This window comes from Marmota flaviventris, chromosome 7 (assembly GCF_047511675.1).
Source record: "Marmota flaviventris isolate mMarFla1 chromosome 7, mMarFla1.hap1, whole genome shotgun sequence".
NCBI classification, from domain to species: domain Eukaryota; kingdom Metazoa; phylum Chordata; class Mammalia; order Rodentia; family Sciuridae; genus Marmota; species Marmota flaviventris.
In genome coordinates this window covers 143105633-143125599 of record NC_092504.1, presented here as the reverse complement: position 1 = coordinate 143125599, position 19967 = coordinate 143105633, and the positions used below count along the sequence as shown (strand labels likewise).

Sequence of the window (19967 nt, the reverse complement as noted above, 5' to 3'; positions counted from 1 at the left end):
GAACGGTCAGGCTAATATCCACATTAAAAAAAAAATAGATGGAGTATATGATGTAACACTGAAGTAGCTGGATCTCAATCCAAGTGTGACTTCCAAACACTAGGGCAAGCCAGGATTCCAAGATAGACCTGCAAAACGACTCCTATTAGAAATAAAGACTGTCTGGCCTGTGCTGCAGGCGGTTCCCAGTCTGGCCATCAGGGCTGCTGGCTTTGTGCTTCCTTTGACCAGCGAGGGATTCGGAAGTTTGTGAACAGGAACTTTGAAAGAAGGAGCAGATGCCTTGGAGTGGACATCATCCTGCTTGTTCATCTCAAGCACGTGGACGTACCCAGTGTGCATGGAGGACACTCACTCAACCTCATACACAACTGTATATATACCCACAGCTGCATGGAGGACACCCATTCAACCCCATACACAACTGTATACACATACCCACAGCTGCATGGAGGACACTCACTCCACCGCATACACAACTGTATACACATACCCACAGCTGCATGGAGGACACTCACTCAACCTCATACACAAGTGTATACACATACCCACAGCTGCATGGAGGACTGCCGCAGTCTGGCTGGGGCACAATTCAGGAGCCACTTGTCAAAAGAAACGAACTTTATTTTTAGAACCACACATGCCAAACAAAACAGCTCCTCAAGAAAAACCTTCAGAGCCCAACTGCCACCACCGGCTTCCCACAAGCCTCTCAACCTCCCCCACTCCTCCTGCTCTTGAGGCCCATTGGCTGGGTAGCGTGGGCGGAGCCAAAAAACGTCCCCCAATGAGCAGCTCCATGGTCTGAAAGGGCGGGGAAACAGCCCAATGAGCATCACGGCAGAGGAGCCAATCAGTTGGCAGCTAGAAGTTGCTGGGGCCGCTGTGAGCCAATCATCAGCTGGCAGCTGGAAGTTTGCTGGCAGCTGGAAGTTTGCTGGGGCCCCTTCGGCTGTGGCTCTCAACAGAGGACAATCACTCAACCTTATACACAACTGTATACACATACCCACAGCTGCATGGAGGACACTCACTCAACCTCATACACAACTGAATACACGTACCCACAGCTGCATGGAGGACACCCACTCAACCTCATACACAACTCAATATACGTACCCACAGCTGCATGGAGGACACTCACTCAACCTCATACACAACTGTATACACATACCCACAGCTGCATGGAGGACACCCACTCAACCTCATACACAACTGTATACACATACACACAGCTGCATGGAGGACACTCACTCAACCTCATACACAACTGTATACACATACACACAGCTGCATGGAGGACATTCACTCAACCTCATACACAACTGTATACACATACCCACAGCTGCATGGAGGACACTCACTCAACCTCATACACAACTGTATACACATACACACAGCTGCATGGAGGACACTCACTCAACCTCATATACTACTGTATACACATACCCACAGCTGCATGGAGGACACTCACTCAACCTCATACACAACTGTATACACATACCCACAGCTGCATGGAGGACACCCACTCAACCTCATACACAACTGTATACACATACCCACAGCTGCATGGAGGACACTCACTCAACCTCATACACAACTGTATACACATACCCACAGCTGCATGGAGGACACTCACTCAACCTCATACACAACTGTATACACATACACACAGCTGCATGGAGGACACTCACTCAACCTCATATACTACTGTATACACATACCCACAGCTGCATGGAGGACACTCACTCAACCTCATACACAACTGTATACACATACCCACAGCTGCATGGAGGACACTCACTCAACCTCATACACAACTGTATACACATACCCACAGCTGCATGGAGGACACTCACTCAACCTCATATACTACTGTATACACATACCCACAGCTGCATGGAGGACACTCACTCAACCTCATACACAACTGTATACACATACCCACAGCTGCATGGAGGACACTCACTCAACCTCATACACAACTGTATACACATACACACAGCTGCATGGAGGACACTCACTCAACCTCATACACAACTGAATACACGTACCCACAGCTGCATGGAGGACACTCACTCAACCTCATATACAACTGTATACACATACCCACAGCTGCATGGAGGACACCCACTCAACCTCATACACAACTGTATACACATACCCACAGCTGCATGGAGGACACTCACTCAACCTCATACACAACTGTATACACATACCCACAGCTGCATGGAGGACACTCACTCAACCTCATACACAACTGTATACACATACACACAGCTGCATGGAGGACACTCACTCAACCTCATACACAACTGTATACACATACCCACAGCTGCATGGAGGACACTCACTCAACCTCATATACAACTGTATACACATACCCACAGCTGCATGGAGGACACCCACTCAACCTCATACACAACTGTATACACATACCCACAGCTGCATGGAGGACACTCACTCAACCTCATACACAACTGTATACACATACACACAGCTGCATGGAGGACATTCACTCAACCTCATACACAACTGTATACACGCAGAGCTGCATGGAGGACACTCACTCAACCTCATACACAACTGTATACACATACCCACAGCTGCATGGAGCACACCCACTCAACCTCATATACTACTGTATACACATACCCACAGCTGCATGGAGGACACTCACTCAACCTCATACACAACTGTATACACATACACACAGCTGCATGGAGGACACCCACTCAACCTCATATACTACTGTATACACGCAGAGCTGCATGGAGGACACTCACTCAACCTCATACACAACTGTATACACATGCACACAGATGCATGGAGGACACTCACTCAACCTCATATACTACTGTATACACGCAGAGCTGCATGGAGGACACTCACTCAACCTCATACACAACTGTATACACATACCCACAGCTGCATGGAGGACACTCACTCAACCTCATATACTACTGTATACACGCAGAGCTGCATGGAGGACACTCACTCAACCTCATACACAACTGTATACACATACCCACAGCTGCATGGAGCACACCCACTCAACCTCATATACTACTGTATACACGCAGAGCTGCATGGAGGACACTCACTCAACCTCATACACAACTGTATACACATACCCACAGCTGCATGGAGCACACCCACTCAACCTCATATACTACTGTATACACATACCCACAGCTGCATGGAGGACACTCACTCAACCTCATACACAACTGTATACACATACACACAGCTGCATGGAGGACACCCACTCAACCTCATATACTACTGTATACACGCAGAGCTGCATGGAGGACACTCACTCAACCTCATACACAACTGTATACACATGCACACAGATGCATGGAGGACACTCACTCAACCTCATACACAACTGTATACACATACCCACAGCTGCATGGAGGACAATCACTCAACCTCATACACAACTATGTACACTTACCCACAGCTGCTTGGAGGACAATCGCACAACCTCATACACAAGTGTATACACATACACACACAACCTCACACATACCCACACCTGAATGGAGGACACTCACTCAATCTCATACACAACTGTATACACATACCAGTCAAACAACCTTTCACATACACACAGCTTCATGGAGGACAATCATACCTCATACACAACTGTATACACACACACACAACCTCATACACGTACACACAGATGCACAGAGGACAATCACACAAGTTCATACACAACTGTATACACACACAGTCACACAATTGCACACACATACATACAGCTGCATACAGTACAATCACACAACCTCATACACAACTGTATAGACACACACAGTCACACAACCTCATACATGTATACACAGATGCACAGAAAACAATCACACAACTTCATATACAACTGTATACACACACAGTCACAAACCTCACACACACGCACACACATCCTGATGCCTTCTGCCACCTGCCCAACCTCAGAAGCCATTGGGTTGTGAGTCCCCAGCTAGAGGGGACATGTAGCAACTGTGAAGTATTTGGGAGGCAGTTGGAGTTAATCTGTGGCCACACACACTAATATGTTTTTGAGATAATGCTGTCTGGGGGGGTAACGAGGTGATTACGGAGATTACTAGGTCAACCCATATGTATTGGAACGTATTTCACATATGTATTTGGAATATGAGAAATACGCATTTCTATTTGTTCTGTTTCAAAGATTGTTTCTGCCAGCTGGCTGGGCTGGCGAGATGAGCTGGGTTCAAAGGCGCTGATTGCAGCAATAAACTGAGAAACAGCCAAGAAACCACGCAACACACGAGCATGAGTTTCTCAGGTCGAGGGTGAGACAGCTTTGCCACCTTAAGGGTCAGCTCCACGCTGGACAGTGCCAGAAAGAGCACTTGCACCCGGAATCTCTTTATTTTATAGGGGGGGGGGCACACAAAGGAGCTTGAATGGAATGTTCTTCACTAAATAAGGCCGGGGAGAGATTTCAAAAGGTGGAGTCTTGCTTCATGATGTCTTGTGGTCAGCAGATTGACTGACATCTTGGCAAGTCACACCCATCTCAGGTGCTGTGTGAGATCACAGGCCCAGTGAGAGGAGAGGTGCACTTGCATCCCACAGGCCAATCAGCCTGCAACGCCAGACCTGTCCCCTCATATAGCTCCAATGTGCATAGCACACACACACAGCCCATGGATGGATTGCAACAGATTGTGCCATTTTGCTTTGTTTTTTTGACTCAGACAAAAATTAAACCTGGCAGAATGATGCTTTTCTGGGGACATCAGTAACTTAAGACTTTCCTTTTGTTTGGGTTGAAGCTTTTTGTTGGTTGGTCTGTGTTTTGTCGGTTGGTTGTTGGTTTGTTTTTATCACTCTTTTGTTTGCTTAGATTCCTGAGGCCCATTTAACTTTCCAGTGCATTCACATCTGCGGTACAAAGCCCTAGGAGAGAAATAAGAACTATGCAAATAACATAAAGACAACAAAATGACATGATCACCTAAATAATACATTTGAAAGCACATATCGAAACATGAAAAAATGATCCCACTGTATTGCCCAATTTGCATTCCCAGAAACCCCATCTAGTAGTCTAATCCTAAAGAATTTCACTACTATGTAATGATTTCAAAAAGGGTTTTACCCTTGAGGAACTAACGTATTTCCCAGGAACTTAGGACATAGAGAAGCCCTCAATTGCGCCACATCCTGATCATGTTACACCTGGCAGCATGTGGAACTCATACGTAGTGGGATTAAGAACGACAGCCTAGGATGTTCCAGTGGGTAACTGGCCTGTCTGGGAGGTTTGGCTGTGACCTCTCCAGGTCTGTTATCTTGGTCACCGTTCAGTCTGGAGCCCAGTGCAGACTTCTACAACTTCTTTCTCACAGATGTAGAGGCTAGAGATCAGATCAAAGTGACATCCGTGTCATATCTTCTGTGGCCTCTTTGGCTTGTGGATAGCTGTTGCCATGGTTAACTTCCTGTGTCAACTTCACTGGGTCACAGGATGCCCAGACCAACATTGTTTCTGCAGGTGTAGCCTTTGAATTGGCCGACTAAGTGACCGGCCTTCCCCACGTGGACAACTCATCCAATCCCTGATCGCCTCAACAGGACCACAGGCGGAAGAAGGTGGAATCTGCCCCCTTTTACTTCTGCCCACCCTTGGCACTGGGACCTCTCACCTTGTATTCTCCTGCCTTGGACCAGGATTTGTACCATCCCTCCCTGGAGCTCAGGCCTCTGCCCTTGGACTGAATGACACCATTGGCTTCGCTGAGTCTCCAGGTGCAACAACAGATCGTGAGTCCTATAGTTAGGGGGAAATCAAGGTGACGTGGAGTTTGGCAGTCAATTTTAGATACAGCTCCAAAATCATAACCCAGGAGAAAAAAAACAGAAAGTTGGGCTTTATTAAAATCAAAGACTTCTTCAAAAGACACTGTTAAGGGAATAAAAAAGCACTGGTGAAAGAAAATATTTGCAAAACACCTATTTGATAAAGGACTGATATCCAAATATACAAAAACTCTTAAAATTCACATTAAAAAGATCAGCCCAATTTAAAACGGGAAAAAGGTGCAGGAATATGCCTAACCAAAGTAGGTGGACAGGTGACAAACGAGCTCGTGAAAAGGAGCTCCACATCCACGGCGTCAGGGACCCGAACCTTTACACAATAAGGGAACCCCCACCCACCTGTCAGCTAGCTGCACTGACAGCACCCACCGAGGCCGGGATGGGGCGAAGCATCGGGAGCTCTCAGTCGCTGCAGGCGGGGTGCAAAGCAGTGCGGCCACTTGGAAGACAGTTCGTAAGTTTCTTACAGAACCACACGCAGTCTTCCCACTTGGTCCAGAAGCGTGCTGCACGGTATTTACCAAATAACTCCAGAACACGCCCACGTGAAAGCTTGCATCAGAAAGTTCAGCGGCTTTATTCGCCGTCGTCCAAACATGGAAAGAACCAAGATGGCCTCCAGCAAGATGAGGAGACAACTGGTAGGGCATCTGGACAGTGCACTGTGACCCGGAGATGAAATGAGTTCTCCGTCCCTGAAAAGAGGAGGAAGACGGGCTGGGGTTGTGGCCGAGCAGCTGAGCACTTGCCTAGCACAGGTGAGGCCCTGGGTTCCATCCTCAGGACCACACAAAAATAAATAAAAAATAAGATAAAGGTATTGTGTCCAACTACAACCGAAAAATAAATATTAAAAAAGGAGAGAGAAGGAAGAAACCCAAGTGCCTGTGGCTAAGCAGCAGCAGCTAGTCTGAAAAGGCAGCTGGTGTATGCAGTCCACACATGACTCCCAGAAAGGCCCTGGGATGGTGTGGATATGAGGTGACCCCGAACGTCTCCTTAGTGCAGGGATATCCAGAGGTGAAATGATGGGACTGTGAGAGCTGTCACCTAACCAGTCCAGCCTAGTGGGTGGTAACTGCAGGCAGGCGGGGCCTGGCTGGAGGAGGTGCTCATGCTGGAAGACCTAGAAGGTGCATCTGTCCTGGGGCCCCTTCCTCCTTCCTTCCCTGCCCCACCCCCGCCCACCCCTTCCCTCCCTCTGGACCCTGCCAGGAGTGACAACTTTCCTCCACTGGAAGTTCCCCAGTGATGGGCCGCCTCACCTTGGGCTCAGAACAAGGTACTTGGCCCTCTATGGACTGAGACCTCTGCAACCCGTGGGCCCACCTAAGCTCTTCCTCCCAAGTTGCTTTTGTTGAGTGTTTTAATCACAGCAAAGCAAAACCCAACTAAAACAGGTAATACTATGGAGACAGTGGACAGGTTGCCAGGGGCTCGGAGAGAGGAAGGGAGCAACTAGGAGGTGGACACAGGTGAGTTTCAGGCTCCTCTCCATGATACACACTGAACAGGACTGGATGTGAAGCTCTCTGTGTGATACAGTGGTGGCGGACACAAGTCAGTGCATAGAGCTACACCACCAAGAGGCACTCCCGCTGACAATGACATGAACCTTAGTCAACAACAATGTATCGACCTCAGCAAATCAATTTTAACAATGTAACATACAATATACCATTTTAATAATAATAGCAGCGTGTTTGGTCAGGGAAAGGGATATGTGAGAAATATCTGTTCTTTCTGCTTAATTTTCTTGCACCTCTAAAACTTAGACCTGATTTTTTTCAACTCCAAATTATAAAATCTACAAATTTAAAGAATAAATGAAAAATAAATAAGATTTTTAAAATAATCAATGAGGATAAATTTTGTGGCATCATTTCTTCTACTTTTATAGATGTTTCAAATTTCTACAACAAATTTTTTAAATGCGCATACCCAGAAATTCTTCATCAAGGATTTTAGCACATAATAATCAAAGATTCATGTCAAAGGGTTATACAGTGTTATCAGTAATGGCAAACAATTAAATAGATATTAAGAATTGTCTTAAGTAAATTGTGCTTCTTTTATAGGATACTATAGGACAGTTTCAAAGAGGCAGCCATATGGGTTCAACAGAAGCCAGTGATGGGAGGAACAAACCCTCTTTCTTACTCAGGAACTTAGACTAAGAAACTAGACTCCTGCCTGCCACATGGTCAGTCTTCAGTGAATATTGGTTGGGAAAAAAAACCTGGAGAATTATTATTATATATTTTAAACCAAGGTACAAAACAATGTGTTTATAGTTTCCCTTTGTTTAGGTAAAAATGTAAATAAACACCTGAATATATATTTCATAAGCTAGAAAAATACATCAGAACCTGGTAGCCATGAAGAAGAAATAGAGAATGAGAGGAAGATTTGACCTCATAATGTTTGTGTTTATAAATAAAATTCTCCAAGAGAAGGAAAGAAAATAACAAAAACCTGTAAGAACTAAAGAATGCCCCAGTTGAGATGTGGGCAAGATGTGAGCAGACAGCTCACGAAAGAACACGGAGCATGTGAAGAGCTCAGACCACCATAAAACAGGGCCAAGAAGGCAACCCACCATCCCCCTTTACCTTGGAAATTTACAGATGACAAGATTCCCAAAATGCAGAGTCGCTGGACAGACAGAAATGAGCCACTCCCGCCCTGTTGACGGCAGGCAGCCAGACACACACTGGTGAGACACATGCGTCCTTTCCCGAGGGCAAGCCAGCCCTCCACAACTTGTAACAAAGGGAACAGTGACCTTGAACTCACCCTGTCTAACTCCAGGAATCAGGCAAATGTGAACAGTTGTTGGCACAAGGAGATCCAAAGCAGGTAGACTCACTGTCCCCGGGAACTGTCTGCAGGTAGAGCAGGTCCCCAAAGTCAGTATGCACGTTCATGAAATGTCACGCAGACCTCGTCACCGTCGGCCTCTCTCCTGCCAGGTTCGGAAAGCTGTTTGCTCCCACCTGTGCTAGGAGTAAAGAGGACAGTCCCCATTTTTCACAATAGGAAGGCACACAGGTGTCCCTCTTGGCCAAGTGCCATCCCACTGGGGACTCAGGTTTAAAGAAAGGAATAAAGGAAGCAGGGTGCCAGGTGGGGTTTTCTTATGGAATTTGACCATTCTCAACTGAAATTACTCAGGGCTTGAAGGTATACAGAGTCAGCCTTTGAGTTGAGTTTATTATAAAAGTTCAGATTTATAAAATTTTCTAGAGAATGTCAAGACTCAGTATAAAACTTCGGTAATCAAGACAGTGTGGGAACAGGATACGGCCTGGGGGACCGAAAAGAGAGCCTGGAAATAGAGGCACCCTTACGTGGGCGTCAGGTATTGACATAGATGACCAAGTAGTCCAGTGTGGACAGGGCTGCCTTTTCCACAAACAAGGAAGAGAGACCAAGAGAGAGAAAGAGGGAGGGAGGGAGGGAGAGCCACTGGATGATCTATGTATTTTAGAAATCTGTCTTTACCTTGAACTAGTCACAAAACATTCAAAGTGAATAACAGACTTAGTAAAAGCCAAAATTATACTTCTATAGCTTAAAGAAAGCATAGAAAGATATTTTTTGCTACCTAGGGAGAAGGTAAACATCTCTTAGGACACAGGAAACAATAAACATGAAATAAAGAGGTAGGCAAATCAAACTTCAAAATAAAAGTACATCTTTTACAAACATTGTTAAGAAAATTGATAGGCTAGTCGCAAACTGAGGGAAATATTTGCAAAGCACATACCTGCTAAAGAACTACGTCTAGCCAATAGCAAGGATGTGTGTAATTCAATAAAAGACAAATAGCACAGAATCGGAAACTTGTAGAGAAATAAGGTCCAAGCGATGCTCAGTGGGGAAAACTTACCTGAAAAAAAGAATTCGCTGATATCACCACAACCCTCATACTTCACCCAAATTATTCAATCATTATTGAATATTTTTAAAAGGTAACATTAGCCAGGCGCAGCGGCTCACACATGTAATCCTACCGGCTCAGGAGGCTAAAGCAGGAGGATTGAAGGTTCAAAGCCAGCCTCAGCTGCCAAAAGCCATCCGTGAACTGTGCATGAACCAAACTGGCCTGGAAGCCATTGGGTAGGAAAGTCTGGTATCTGGTCACTCCCAGCGGCACTCCTGCTGTCTTGAGACCCCCAGGACATGGGACTTCCTACCTGGCTGTCAGGTTCAGCACTGCACTGGAGATGGGGGGACCGGCTGGAACCACATAGCCACACAGCCTCTCAGAGATGGGTGTGGCCTCCCAAGATGCCAATCATCCTGTCGACTGTAAGACACCATGAAGCAAGACTCCATCGGCTGAAGCCTCATCCCACCTTTGGTGTACTTACTCTCCCTTAAGTAAAGGGTCGGAACCGTTTTCTAGTTATTCAGATGCAGCTCCTCCTGGCACCTACCACTGCTCCTTTCCCTTTTAAATCTGATTTCTGGATCTGTCTCTTATTTCTTTACTAATCACTTCAGACTTTCATTTTCTCAGGTGGCTCATCACCTTCTGAGCAGGAAAGAATCCTGGTGGGGTGCTGGCCACCACATGACACTCAGCAAAAGCAAGGCTCTAAGCAACTCAGTGAGACCCTGTCTCTAAATAAAACACAAAATAGGGCTGGGCATGTGGCTCAGTGGTCCAGTGCCCCTGAGTTCAATCCCTGGTACCCCAAAAATAACAATAATAACATTAATTGGTATATAGACGTCTCCATTAAAAAAATAAATATGCCATAAAAATAAAAGTGTTCTATCTATTAATCTCATCCTAATTAACTCTTTGGGTAATAGTCGCCAACTTTAACTTTGGGTAATAATCACCAAAAACAAACAAACAAACACCCCCCCCACACACACACACACAAACTGAGTTACATATAAGTATTATATTTTATTTCACAGTCTTTTTTAAAAAATATAAATCACTAGGTATTTTGGAAAACATACACAGAATAATCATTTAAAAGTCACAATGTTACAAAAATTTAAAAACCTGCACAATAGATCAAAATAAACCGTGGAAACACTCTGACTTAGGAACACACAACGGGTACTAAGAGGGCGAGGGGAACCTGCACTGCGGTTTCTTTATCGTCCTTTGTCACCAAAAGCAATCCTGAGACCTACTCCCAAAACATTCATGAATCCCAAGAGGGTGGGCAACATACACGTCAAGTCAGCATCTTGAATTCAGTTCCAAAGAACCACTTCTCCTCTTCCTCGGGGAAACAAGGTCCACTGCAGGGTGAGACAATGAAGGCCAAGGGACTCCAAGCACGGCCCTGGCCACACTCTCCCACCTCTCTGCAACACAAGGAAGTGCAGGATGTGGACTGTGTGTCCAATACCAGAGCCACTGGCGCCATGTGGTTAGTTTTCCTTATTGACATAAGTAAAATTTCAGAGTTACCTACTCAGTCACTTCAAGTGTGCACCAGCCACATGTGACTAGTGGTTACCATATCGGAGACTGCAGATAGGGAACGTTGCTATCATCACGGAAAGTTCTCTGGACAGCCTTGGGTGTGGGAAGTGATTCTTCTCCCGCTGCTCTGCCAGGATGTGGGCTGCTCGTGGAAGCAGCTCCGAGAGGCGATTCTCCCAGGATATTCCTAGCTTGGTGGCAGAGTCATAAGAGGAAGCAAGGAAGACTTTCTTTGCATAGACTATCTCCCTGGTGCATAAAAGGGATGGTCTTTTTTGGGCACCAAATATGCAAACCTAGATTCCACTAAAGTCCGACTGACAGGAGTTAGGGAGGACACAGTGACAGTAATGCAGAAGAGCAAGGCTTCGTGCTCTATCCAGCCTCCACAGAGAGACCACGTCCCCCAGAAGATGCCCACACGGGCAAACCTGCCCGCGCCCCGTGGGAACACCTGGCCTCTTCCCAGCCCTCACTCCAGCTGAGCAGGCTGCCTGGAGTTCTACCAGCTGGGAAGGGGCCACCGTCTCAATCCATTTCGAGCATTGTGCTCCTTCACAATGGGATTTTGTCACCAGGGCACAGATGGCTACTTGTCCACTTGAGATGTGCTGCCATCACCCCTCACCAAGAGAAGGCAGATTTTGGTTGAAGGCAGTGCTCGAGCCATCTCCAGATAGCAGCAGCCAGTAACAGGGGGCTGGCCAGTGTTGAGCATCCGAGAAAGCTCTTCAAAAGGAAGTGGATTCAGACTGCACAGCCAGCTGCCCCCTTGGGCTTCCCCTTCTGGTGGGGAGCTGCAGGAAAAAGCCAAAGGCGTCACCTGAAGCCTGACTTTCTGTGAGCTGGGAGCCAACACCAGTAGTCACCCACCTCCAACCCACGTCAGTGTGAGTTACAGGAGAAAAGAACAAAGCCCTAAGTGAGCCACTGTTTGCCAACTTCCTACTCTGTTACGGAGACAGCCATCCAAGGGGGATTTACATCTGAAAGAAAAGACGTCCTGTCTGAAGAATCTGACATGGTAAGTTCAAGTGACTTCACAGGCACACTAGTAAGACACAGGCCGCGTATAAGGACTCCCAGCTTCAAGTCAGCCTCGTCTTGGGATCTCCCTGTAAAGAGAGAACGGCAGAAATGGTCAGACTCGTTTAATGAAGCAGCTGAGGAGATGGATTTTTAGCTTAATCCATAGGAAACTTTGCCTGCGTGCTTATCCTGTTGTGATCACTCTTCAAACACGGTTCTGCCCTTTGGCTTACCTATGCATGGTAACATGCTTACTTCTCAGGTCATCAGATCTGTATTGAATCCACACTGTTTTGAAATTTTGTATGGACAAAATAAGCAATGGAGAATTGAGGAATTTGTTTCTCTGATTCAAACAAACAACAAAACATCGACATCAAAGATCTACAACTCAATTCTTAACTTTCTCTTGAATGTGACACAGACATCAGCAGTTACAGCTAATGACCCTAGAGTTTTGACTATGAATTTAGCTTAAATAAGCACAAGTACCACAGACTAGCTATGAACACTGAAACAAAGCACAGAACTCTGCAGATACTTCCTATGTACTGCATTCGTGTCTTCAGTGTTCTCAAAGTCAGAGATCAGTATGACTTACAAAAAGTCAGTGTTTCCCACTATCCAAAAATGTTTTGACCATTACAATGCTTAAAACTTTTAAACATTTAAAATTTGATTCTAGTGCACTTATTTTGAAATGACAGACAAAATTGGGAACGTGGAATGTCAAGTCGAAAATAGGGAATCGCGTATTTTTTACTTACCTAGTTCCAACTTTCCACCCCTGCAAGTGAACCAAAAACAAATCCTGGCATCTTGTCATTCCCAGAAAAGCCAGTGCACGGCACACTCGGGTAGATTTATCTTATGCTGCAGAATCACACCAGATGGCATCAATCCTGCATCTACAGCTGTGCCCTAAAATTGAAGTTCGGGCTCGGGAATGTGCTTTATTAGACATTTTAGGTTTTGCAGGTGTGGATGTGATGTCATTCTCATCCAACTTGAATGGGTTATCTTTCCAAGCAGAATTGTGGATCCACTTCACTTACAGGTTTGGAAATGAAGAAAACAATCTGGTTGTCCTAATAAGATTGGAAGTCATTTTGAACCACTGAAATTTAGAAATAATGAAATTTGAACACTTGAAATAAAATACTAATATTGCATTATTGAATTATGGCTCATTTCCTTATGATGGAAGACATTCAACTTGCTAACATTACTGAAATCACTAAAGACCTTTTGTTGAAAACAAAACATAGGAACATTTCCTAATCAAGTTATGCTTATAAAATGAGCAGTTATTTTAAACATTCCTGACTTTTTAAATGCTTTAATGTCTAGTTCATATTTACCCCACCTTTAAAAATAGAATTGGCATAGCAACTGTGAAAAGCCAGGGCATCCCTGAATGAAGCACAGAAGAGGTGGAACCAGGGACCTGGACCTGTGAGCCATCAAAGCACTCCATCTGGATCAAGAACTCGTGAGGTTTAAAGTAGTTCTCATTGGTGAGGTCAGTCCTATGCTGGGCCTTGGGAAAATTATGATTGGAAAAAAAAATGAATAATAAAAGGCAATTCGTATAGGGGCATCAAAGTTTCAAAAGCAGAATCCCTAGCAAAGTCGAGGCCAGGAAGGAGATAACTGCAGCAGGCAGCTGTAAGAACTAATGTGAGAAACTCTAATGCCACGTTTAGGGCTAAGCTCCAAGCAGAACATGGGCAAAGGAACAAATGCTCTTTTTTGACCTGGATAAATAAGAACTTAGTAACTAATGGACTTGTGTGCCAGGAGGATATATAATGGCCCTGGACACAAGATAGAAAGGCAGCCACTCCTCTCAGGAACCCAATTCAGTAGAATTTGTGGAGAAACCAAGTCAATGCTGAGATGGCAACACACTACTCACCCAGATTTCCCTCTGGTCTCCCATTTAAGGAGGTCGGGGTGGGGTAAACTTCTAGATTCCAGCAGTCCTGCTAGGAAGATTAAAGGGTTGAAAAGTCCAGGAGCCAAGCACTAGTTAAAGTCATTTGCCCTCTGAGTATTTGTGAAATGTGGAATGGTTGTTTTCTAGCCTTATAAATAACCTTAATTGCTAATTACGCCCACATTCATGTGTTCATCTTAACCACACAACCCTGTAACTAAATGCCACTGCAGAGGTATCAACCAATTAGAGGCTATTGTTCAAAGCTCAACATGATTCAGTGCAGCTGATTCTGGGAATTCAAACTGGAAACTCAAATCAAGTCTTACTATAACTCTGAGAAAGACATAACAAAGAGGTGAGAATTTGCTCATGTTGTAAAAGTTAAAAGAAAGCACTTACTTCATTTAAGAACAGCTGAGCTTGGACAAGTGAAATAGAAAATGTGGGAAACCATCTGCATGTCTCAGACCAATACCAACTCACCTAAGTGAGACTATTTCTTTCTTTCCTTTGAATTATCAAAACAATTGTCTTCTACTTCAATTCTGTATTATCTGCTTAGGCAAAATTTAAATATGTTCCTGGTTTTAGCTTCTCTACTCTACATCTCATTGTGTCTAAAAGTAACAGATGTTTCCAATGTTACTACGTGATGACAAACCCAGCATCAGTAAGCCCAAGCCTTCTCTGAGTGAAAAGAAATCATACCTGCATCACTTATTTCCGTTCCGGAGCCCCTGCCCTGGTTTCTCAAAGAGCAGATGACTGCTAACCTTGTCAGCATCCCACACACCTCTCATTTCCATAATCCTCTACCTAGACTTGGCTTCCTGAAATGAACTAGCCGCCAGCCTGGCCGCCTGGTGTCAGCAGAAGCTCAGCAGTTCCGAGCAGGAGACAGCCCTTTACCTAGGGTCCCCATTTGCTGCATCATGGCCCTCCACTTATTAGGCCCTGGGTCTGCAGAAGTTTAGGCACAACTAGGGACAAGGTGAAAGTGGCGTGGTCCCAGCTTACCCTTGGCAGACAGCCTGGGTGGTCCATCGCCAGGCCCCTTGAGGGCTCCAGGCTGTAAGTGCAGCTGAGGTGCTTGGCGCTCCGTGTCCATCTAAGTGCTGTTGACGACCTAAATCTGGGACAAAGTGTCTGGAAGACGAAGTTATTTCCTCAGTAGCATCGCCTGGAGAGTACCCAGACCCACGGCTGAGTCTAATCCTGCCGGCCATCTTCCCACTAGAGATCTAGAAGCCGCAGACGCACTGGCCGTCCTCTTTGTCCTGTGGCCCTACGCTAGAGGACAGCACCCCTTTCGCGGGCCTCGATGCCATCCCCAGAAGCTCACAGACCCGCCAACCCGAAGGCATCTTCCACACGAGTCTCTCACGCTCACCCTCTGCGGTCCCAGGTTCTACACCCACCTGGGAGGCGCTCCCGGGCTGAGTAGGGATCGAGGGCAGGAAGGAAGCCCTCCGCCCAGAGGCCCTGAAGGCTGGGTCCTGACGGCCAGTGCAGCTCTCGCCGTCTGCGAAGCGCAAAGCTGTAAGGCAATGACCGGGTGCTGCAGGGCGACGGCCCAAGGCTCCTCCGACCGGGTGGATCCCTAGGTGGCCGGCGGGTCTTGCTGGGAAGCGGCGGGAGTGAATGAGCTGAAGGGTATCATTTCCCCCTCTCGGGGACAGGACAGCGGGCTGGAGAGGAGCTTGCAGGGCAGGCGCCCGAGCCCTTCCGACTGCCCTCTCTGTCCTCCTCTCTGCCCGCCCGGGCTCGCTCCCACGAGCGTCCGGAGCAGCGGAGTCCCACCCACGCCGGCCCCGACCTGCCGCCTGCGCACCTGCACGCGGCGGACCGCGGCCGCGGGCTCACACCGCCTGCTCGTGCGGGAAGCCCCAGGGCTCGCGGTGCAGCGACAGGCGCCCGGGCTGGAGGGTCCCGGCCGTGCTGGCCACGGAGTTCTTCAGCTGCTTGATGACCACGAAGAGCAGGAGGAAGAGCAGGAAGAGCAGGAAGAAGAAGAGCGCCAGGTAGAGCAGCAAGTTGAGCTCCCACTCCATGCTGCCCGCGCGGCCGCCGCCCGCTCCCCCGCGCCGCGCAGCTGCGGGCCGACGCGCCCCGCAGCCGAGGACCCGGGCGCGACCGCCGAGCAGGCGCGAGAGCCCGCGCTCCGCTCAGGTCCCCCTCTGAGGTCCCCTCTGCTCCCGGAGTGCGCCTGCAGATTTTCGTCAGGGCGAACTCGGGCAGGCGGGGACAGCGACGAGGTAGCCGCTCAGTCTCCAGGGACGTCGGGCTGGTGATCCGCAGAGGAGCTTAAGATTTCCACTGCAAGCACCCGCCTGGCAGGGTCCCTAGTCCCCTCCCTTCCTGAATAAAGTCTTTTGTTACCCCCACCCCCTTTCTGAAAAGCTAGGTGACATGTGGCCAAAGACGCGGAAGGACTAAAGGGGACAGTGAAGATGGAGTCCCCAGCGCCACGGAGGGCTTCGTGCCAAGAGATGGCTTACTGGGACCTGAAGTCCACTTGACGTAGCTCCAGCGCTCCTTGGAGGTGCAGATGCGCTCCGTATGAGTGTACTTCATTTGGAGGACAGGTCCTTAAGGAAAACACTGAGAATAAAACGCATTTCCAAAATTGTTGTGAAAACTTTCAAATGGTGGCTTGAAATTAATTTCTTTGAGGAGAAAAGAAAATATACTGAAAGTGCCCCCTGAACCCCAGCACCTCTCAGTGTTTGACTGAGGTCCCCAGAGCCCATAAATGGGGCCTTGAAAGAGGTTCAGTTTCTCTGCTGTTGTGCAACAAGTTGCCTCAAAACTTAGAGGCGTGAAGCAATGTAGGTCCTTGGCTATCCTCCAGGTTCCTCTGGGTCAAGATTGAGAGCTCAGCTGAGTGAGTCTGGCTTGGGGGTTCTCAAAAGGGTCCATTCCTGCGGGAGCTGGGGCTGCAGTGCTCCAAGAGCTTCACAGGCTGCTGTGGTCTGGCATGAGCTGGGTGGCCCTGAGAGGCCTGGTCACCCCTAGTGGGCTTCTCCACAGAGCTGCCTGGGTGCTCAACTCCAGTGTGCCTACCACTTGCTTGAGAGGCCCCTTGGTCACACAGGCCAGCCCTATCCACACAGGATTCCGGGGTAGGAACACAGGATGAGATCAGAGGAGGCATCTGGAGTCAGCCATCACAGCCTCTCGGCATTGCCCCGCTCTGGGAGCCTCCATTCTGTCCTTCTTCATTTGTCAAGCTTCACGAGAGCCCCGGGGGCTGAGTGGGCAGCCGAGGCCTGGCCAACACAGCCAGCTTGTGTGGTGGGCAGCTGTTGCAGTGATGGCAGGGCTCCAAAGACAAGGGCCTGGAAGCCCAGGGCCCAGCTCCGCCCCAGCTCCACCTGCCAAGGACACTCTCCCTCTGCACCCCTCAGTCCCTCACCTGAAGCCATTGCCTTTTCCTTGGATTTGTTGTGAAGATAAAAAGTGAGCAGGATGTTGATAAAGATCCATTTCTATTATTATTCTATGATCCAGGGTCTGCACTGTTGAAGGCCATTGTTTAAAAAAAAATTTAAAAAATTAAAAAATCTGGGTCTCTCCACTAAGCATCGTATGGACACCTGTCCCCTCGTGTTATAATGACCATTGAGCTGGGGATGTGGCTCAGTGGTAGAGCCCTTGCCAGATGTGTGGGGCCCTAGGTTCAATCCTCACCACACACACACACACACACACACACACACGCACACACGCACTATGATGATCCACTTCATGGGCAGTGTTGTGTGGAGCAGGCTCATGACTCACAAGAATACTTGTTAAAATTTTAAAGCCAATTGTTAAAAAAAAAACCCTATTGTTAGAAAGTAAATTATATTGGGCTGGGGATGTGGCTCAAGTGGTAGCGAGCTCGCCTGGCATGCATGCGGCCCAGGTTCAATCCTCAGCACCACATACCAACAAAGATGTTGTGTCCGCCGACAACTAAAAAATAAATATTAAAAAATTTCTCTCTCTCTCTCTCTCTCTCTCTCTTTAAAAAAAAGAAAAGAAAGTAAATTATATGAATTCACAAATAAATGTTAACAAAAATATAATACAGGCTCAAGACTCTTGCTTCCTAAACATTTCCCACTTCTGCCTCTGTGGTTGCTGCATGGTGGAGACAGTTCGTGATGCACATCTCTCTCTTCCCAGCTGTGTTCAGTGATGTCATCCCGGTAGCTCTAGACTGGCCAGAGTAGAGTGTCTACCCCGAGGAGATGCACAAATGCTTTAACTCAGGTCCAGAGGCCGGTCCTCAGACATCTGAAGTCTCATGCAAGTTAACAGAGTTGTGATTTCTCTGACTTCCCAGAATCCACCCCCTTCACGAGCACCACATGTTCCTCTTGTGGAATTCTCCATTCTATGTAATCTTGGCAAGAGAACAGCTCCCAGTGCCTGCTTTCCGTTGCCTCCTCCCAGTAAGGAAATGAAGGGGATCAGATATAGCGCCTACCCATCCTGGAACAGTGTGGGGAGAAGGGCAGGAAGAACCTGCCAGAAGCTCAGCCAAACATCCTGATTCCAGACCGGAGCCTGGAGCTCACAGAGCAGGAGGAATGTTTGGAGGAGTCGGATGTACTCCAGTACGGCTCCGAGAGCCAGCGCAGCCCCAGCACTGGCCTGGTGTGGCTTCTGGCCCTCTTGCCTTCTTTCTGTTCTGTTACCTCCACTGGTTTTCCAGGGAATCTTGTTGCAGCTGAGCAGAGCCATTAATCCCAGCTAACAGAGGAGGGTGCCGACTGGCAAAGAGTCACTTAGCCAGGCACGGGGGCACATACCTATATTCCCAGCAACTCGGGAGGCTGAGGCAGGAGGATGGCAAGTTCAAAGCCAGCCTCACCAACTTAAGGAGACCCTGTCTCAAAGCGAAACATAAACAGGACTGAGGATATAACTCAATGGCAAAGCACCCTGGTTCAATCCCCAGTAAACCCCAGCCCTCAGAAAAAAGGCAAGCAAACATCACTTACACACCCTGCACAGAATAAGCTCTCTGAACAAATAAGGAGTTGGGTAGAAAAATCATATGCCATTTGGCATATTGCCCACCAGGTGTCCAAGCCTTTAAAGGATGTAAATCAAAGCAGAGAGGCTAAGTGACCACTGGAGACCCACATCTCGCAAGCAGCAGATCAGGACGTGAGCCCAAGAAATTCAGCAACAGGGCCTGGGCTCCAACCCCGGGACACGCCCTCTTCACAAGGAAGAGTACACTTTTCTTCTGCACAATTATCAAACTAATGGCCATGTCTTTTTCTTGTGTTAAACCTAACAAGAAATTTCAAGAGTGTATTTCCTCACATACACCCCAACTCCTCCTTTTGAAATCTTGAAGGTCTAAACTTCAGAGAGTGCTGGGGGAAAGGCCCAGGGCTGAACGTCTGATCTGGCCAAGCTCTAACCACTTCAGCCTGCGGAACCAGGACTAGTTAGATTATCCATTTATCTCAGCAACTGGACTGGGTTATAAATATTAACTAATACATCCTCATATCCACTCTCAGTAGAATTTGTATTTAAGATGATATCGTTGCCACACCCACGCAAATAACATTACCCTTATTAGATGCTCCCAAGGGGGTTTAGCCTCCGGTGGTATTTATCTACCTCAGTAAAGCCGTCTGAAATATGGTCTCCATTACATAAATGACTCCA

The 19967-nt window shown here is 47.4% G+C and overlaps 1 protein-coding gene across 1 annotated transcript; it reads right to left on the bottom strand.

The window, feature by feature from the left end:
• Nucleotides 1-16147: 16147 nt before the first annotated feature.
• Nucleotides 16148-16339, bottom strand: Smim43 (small integral membrane protein 43). The gene has a single exon (XM_071614872.1). The coding sequence runs from the start codon at nt 16337-16339 to the stop codon at nt 16148-16150; it is 192 nt and encodes a 63-aa protein (XP_071470973.1).
• Between the last annotated feature and the right edge of the window lie 3628 nt (nt 16340-19967).

What these genes read in the sequence shown, in the direction of transcription:
- Smim43 (XM_071614872.1), bottom strand. Translation starts at nt 16,339, where the DNA reads ATGGAGTGGGAGCTCAACTTGCTGCTCTACCTGGCGCTCTTCTTCTTC.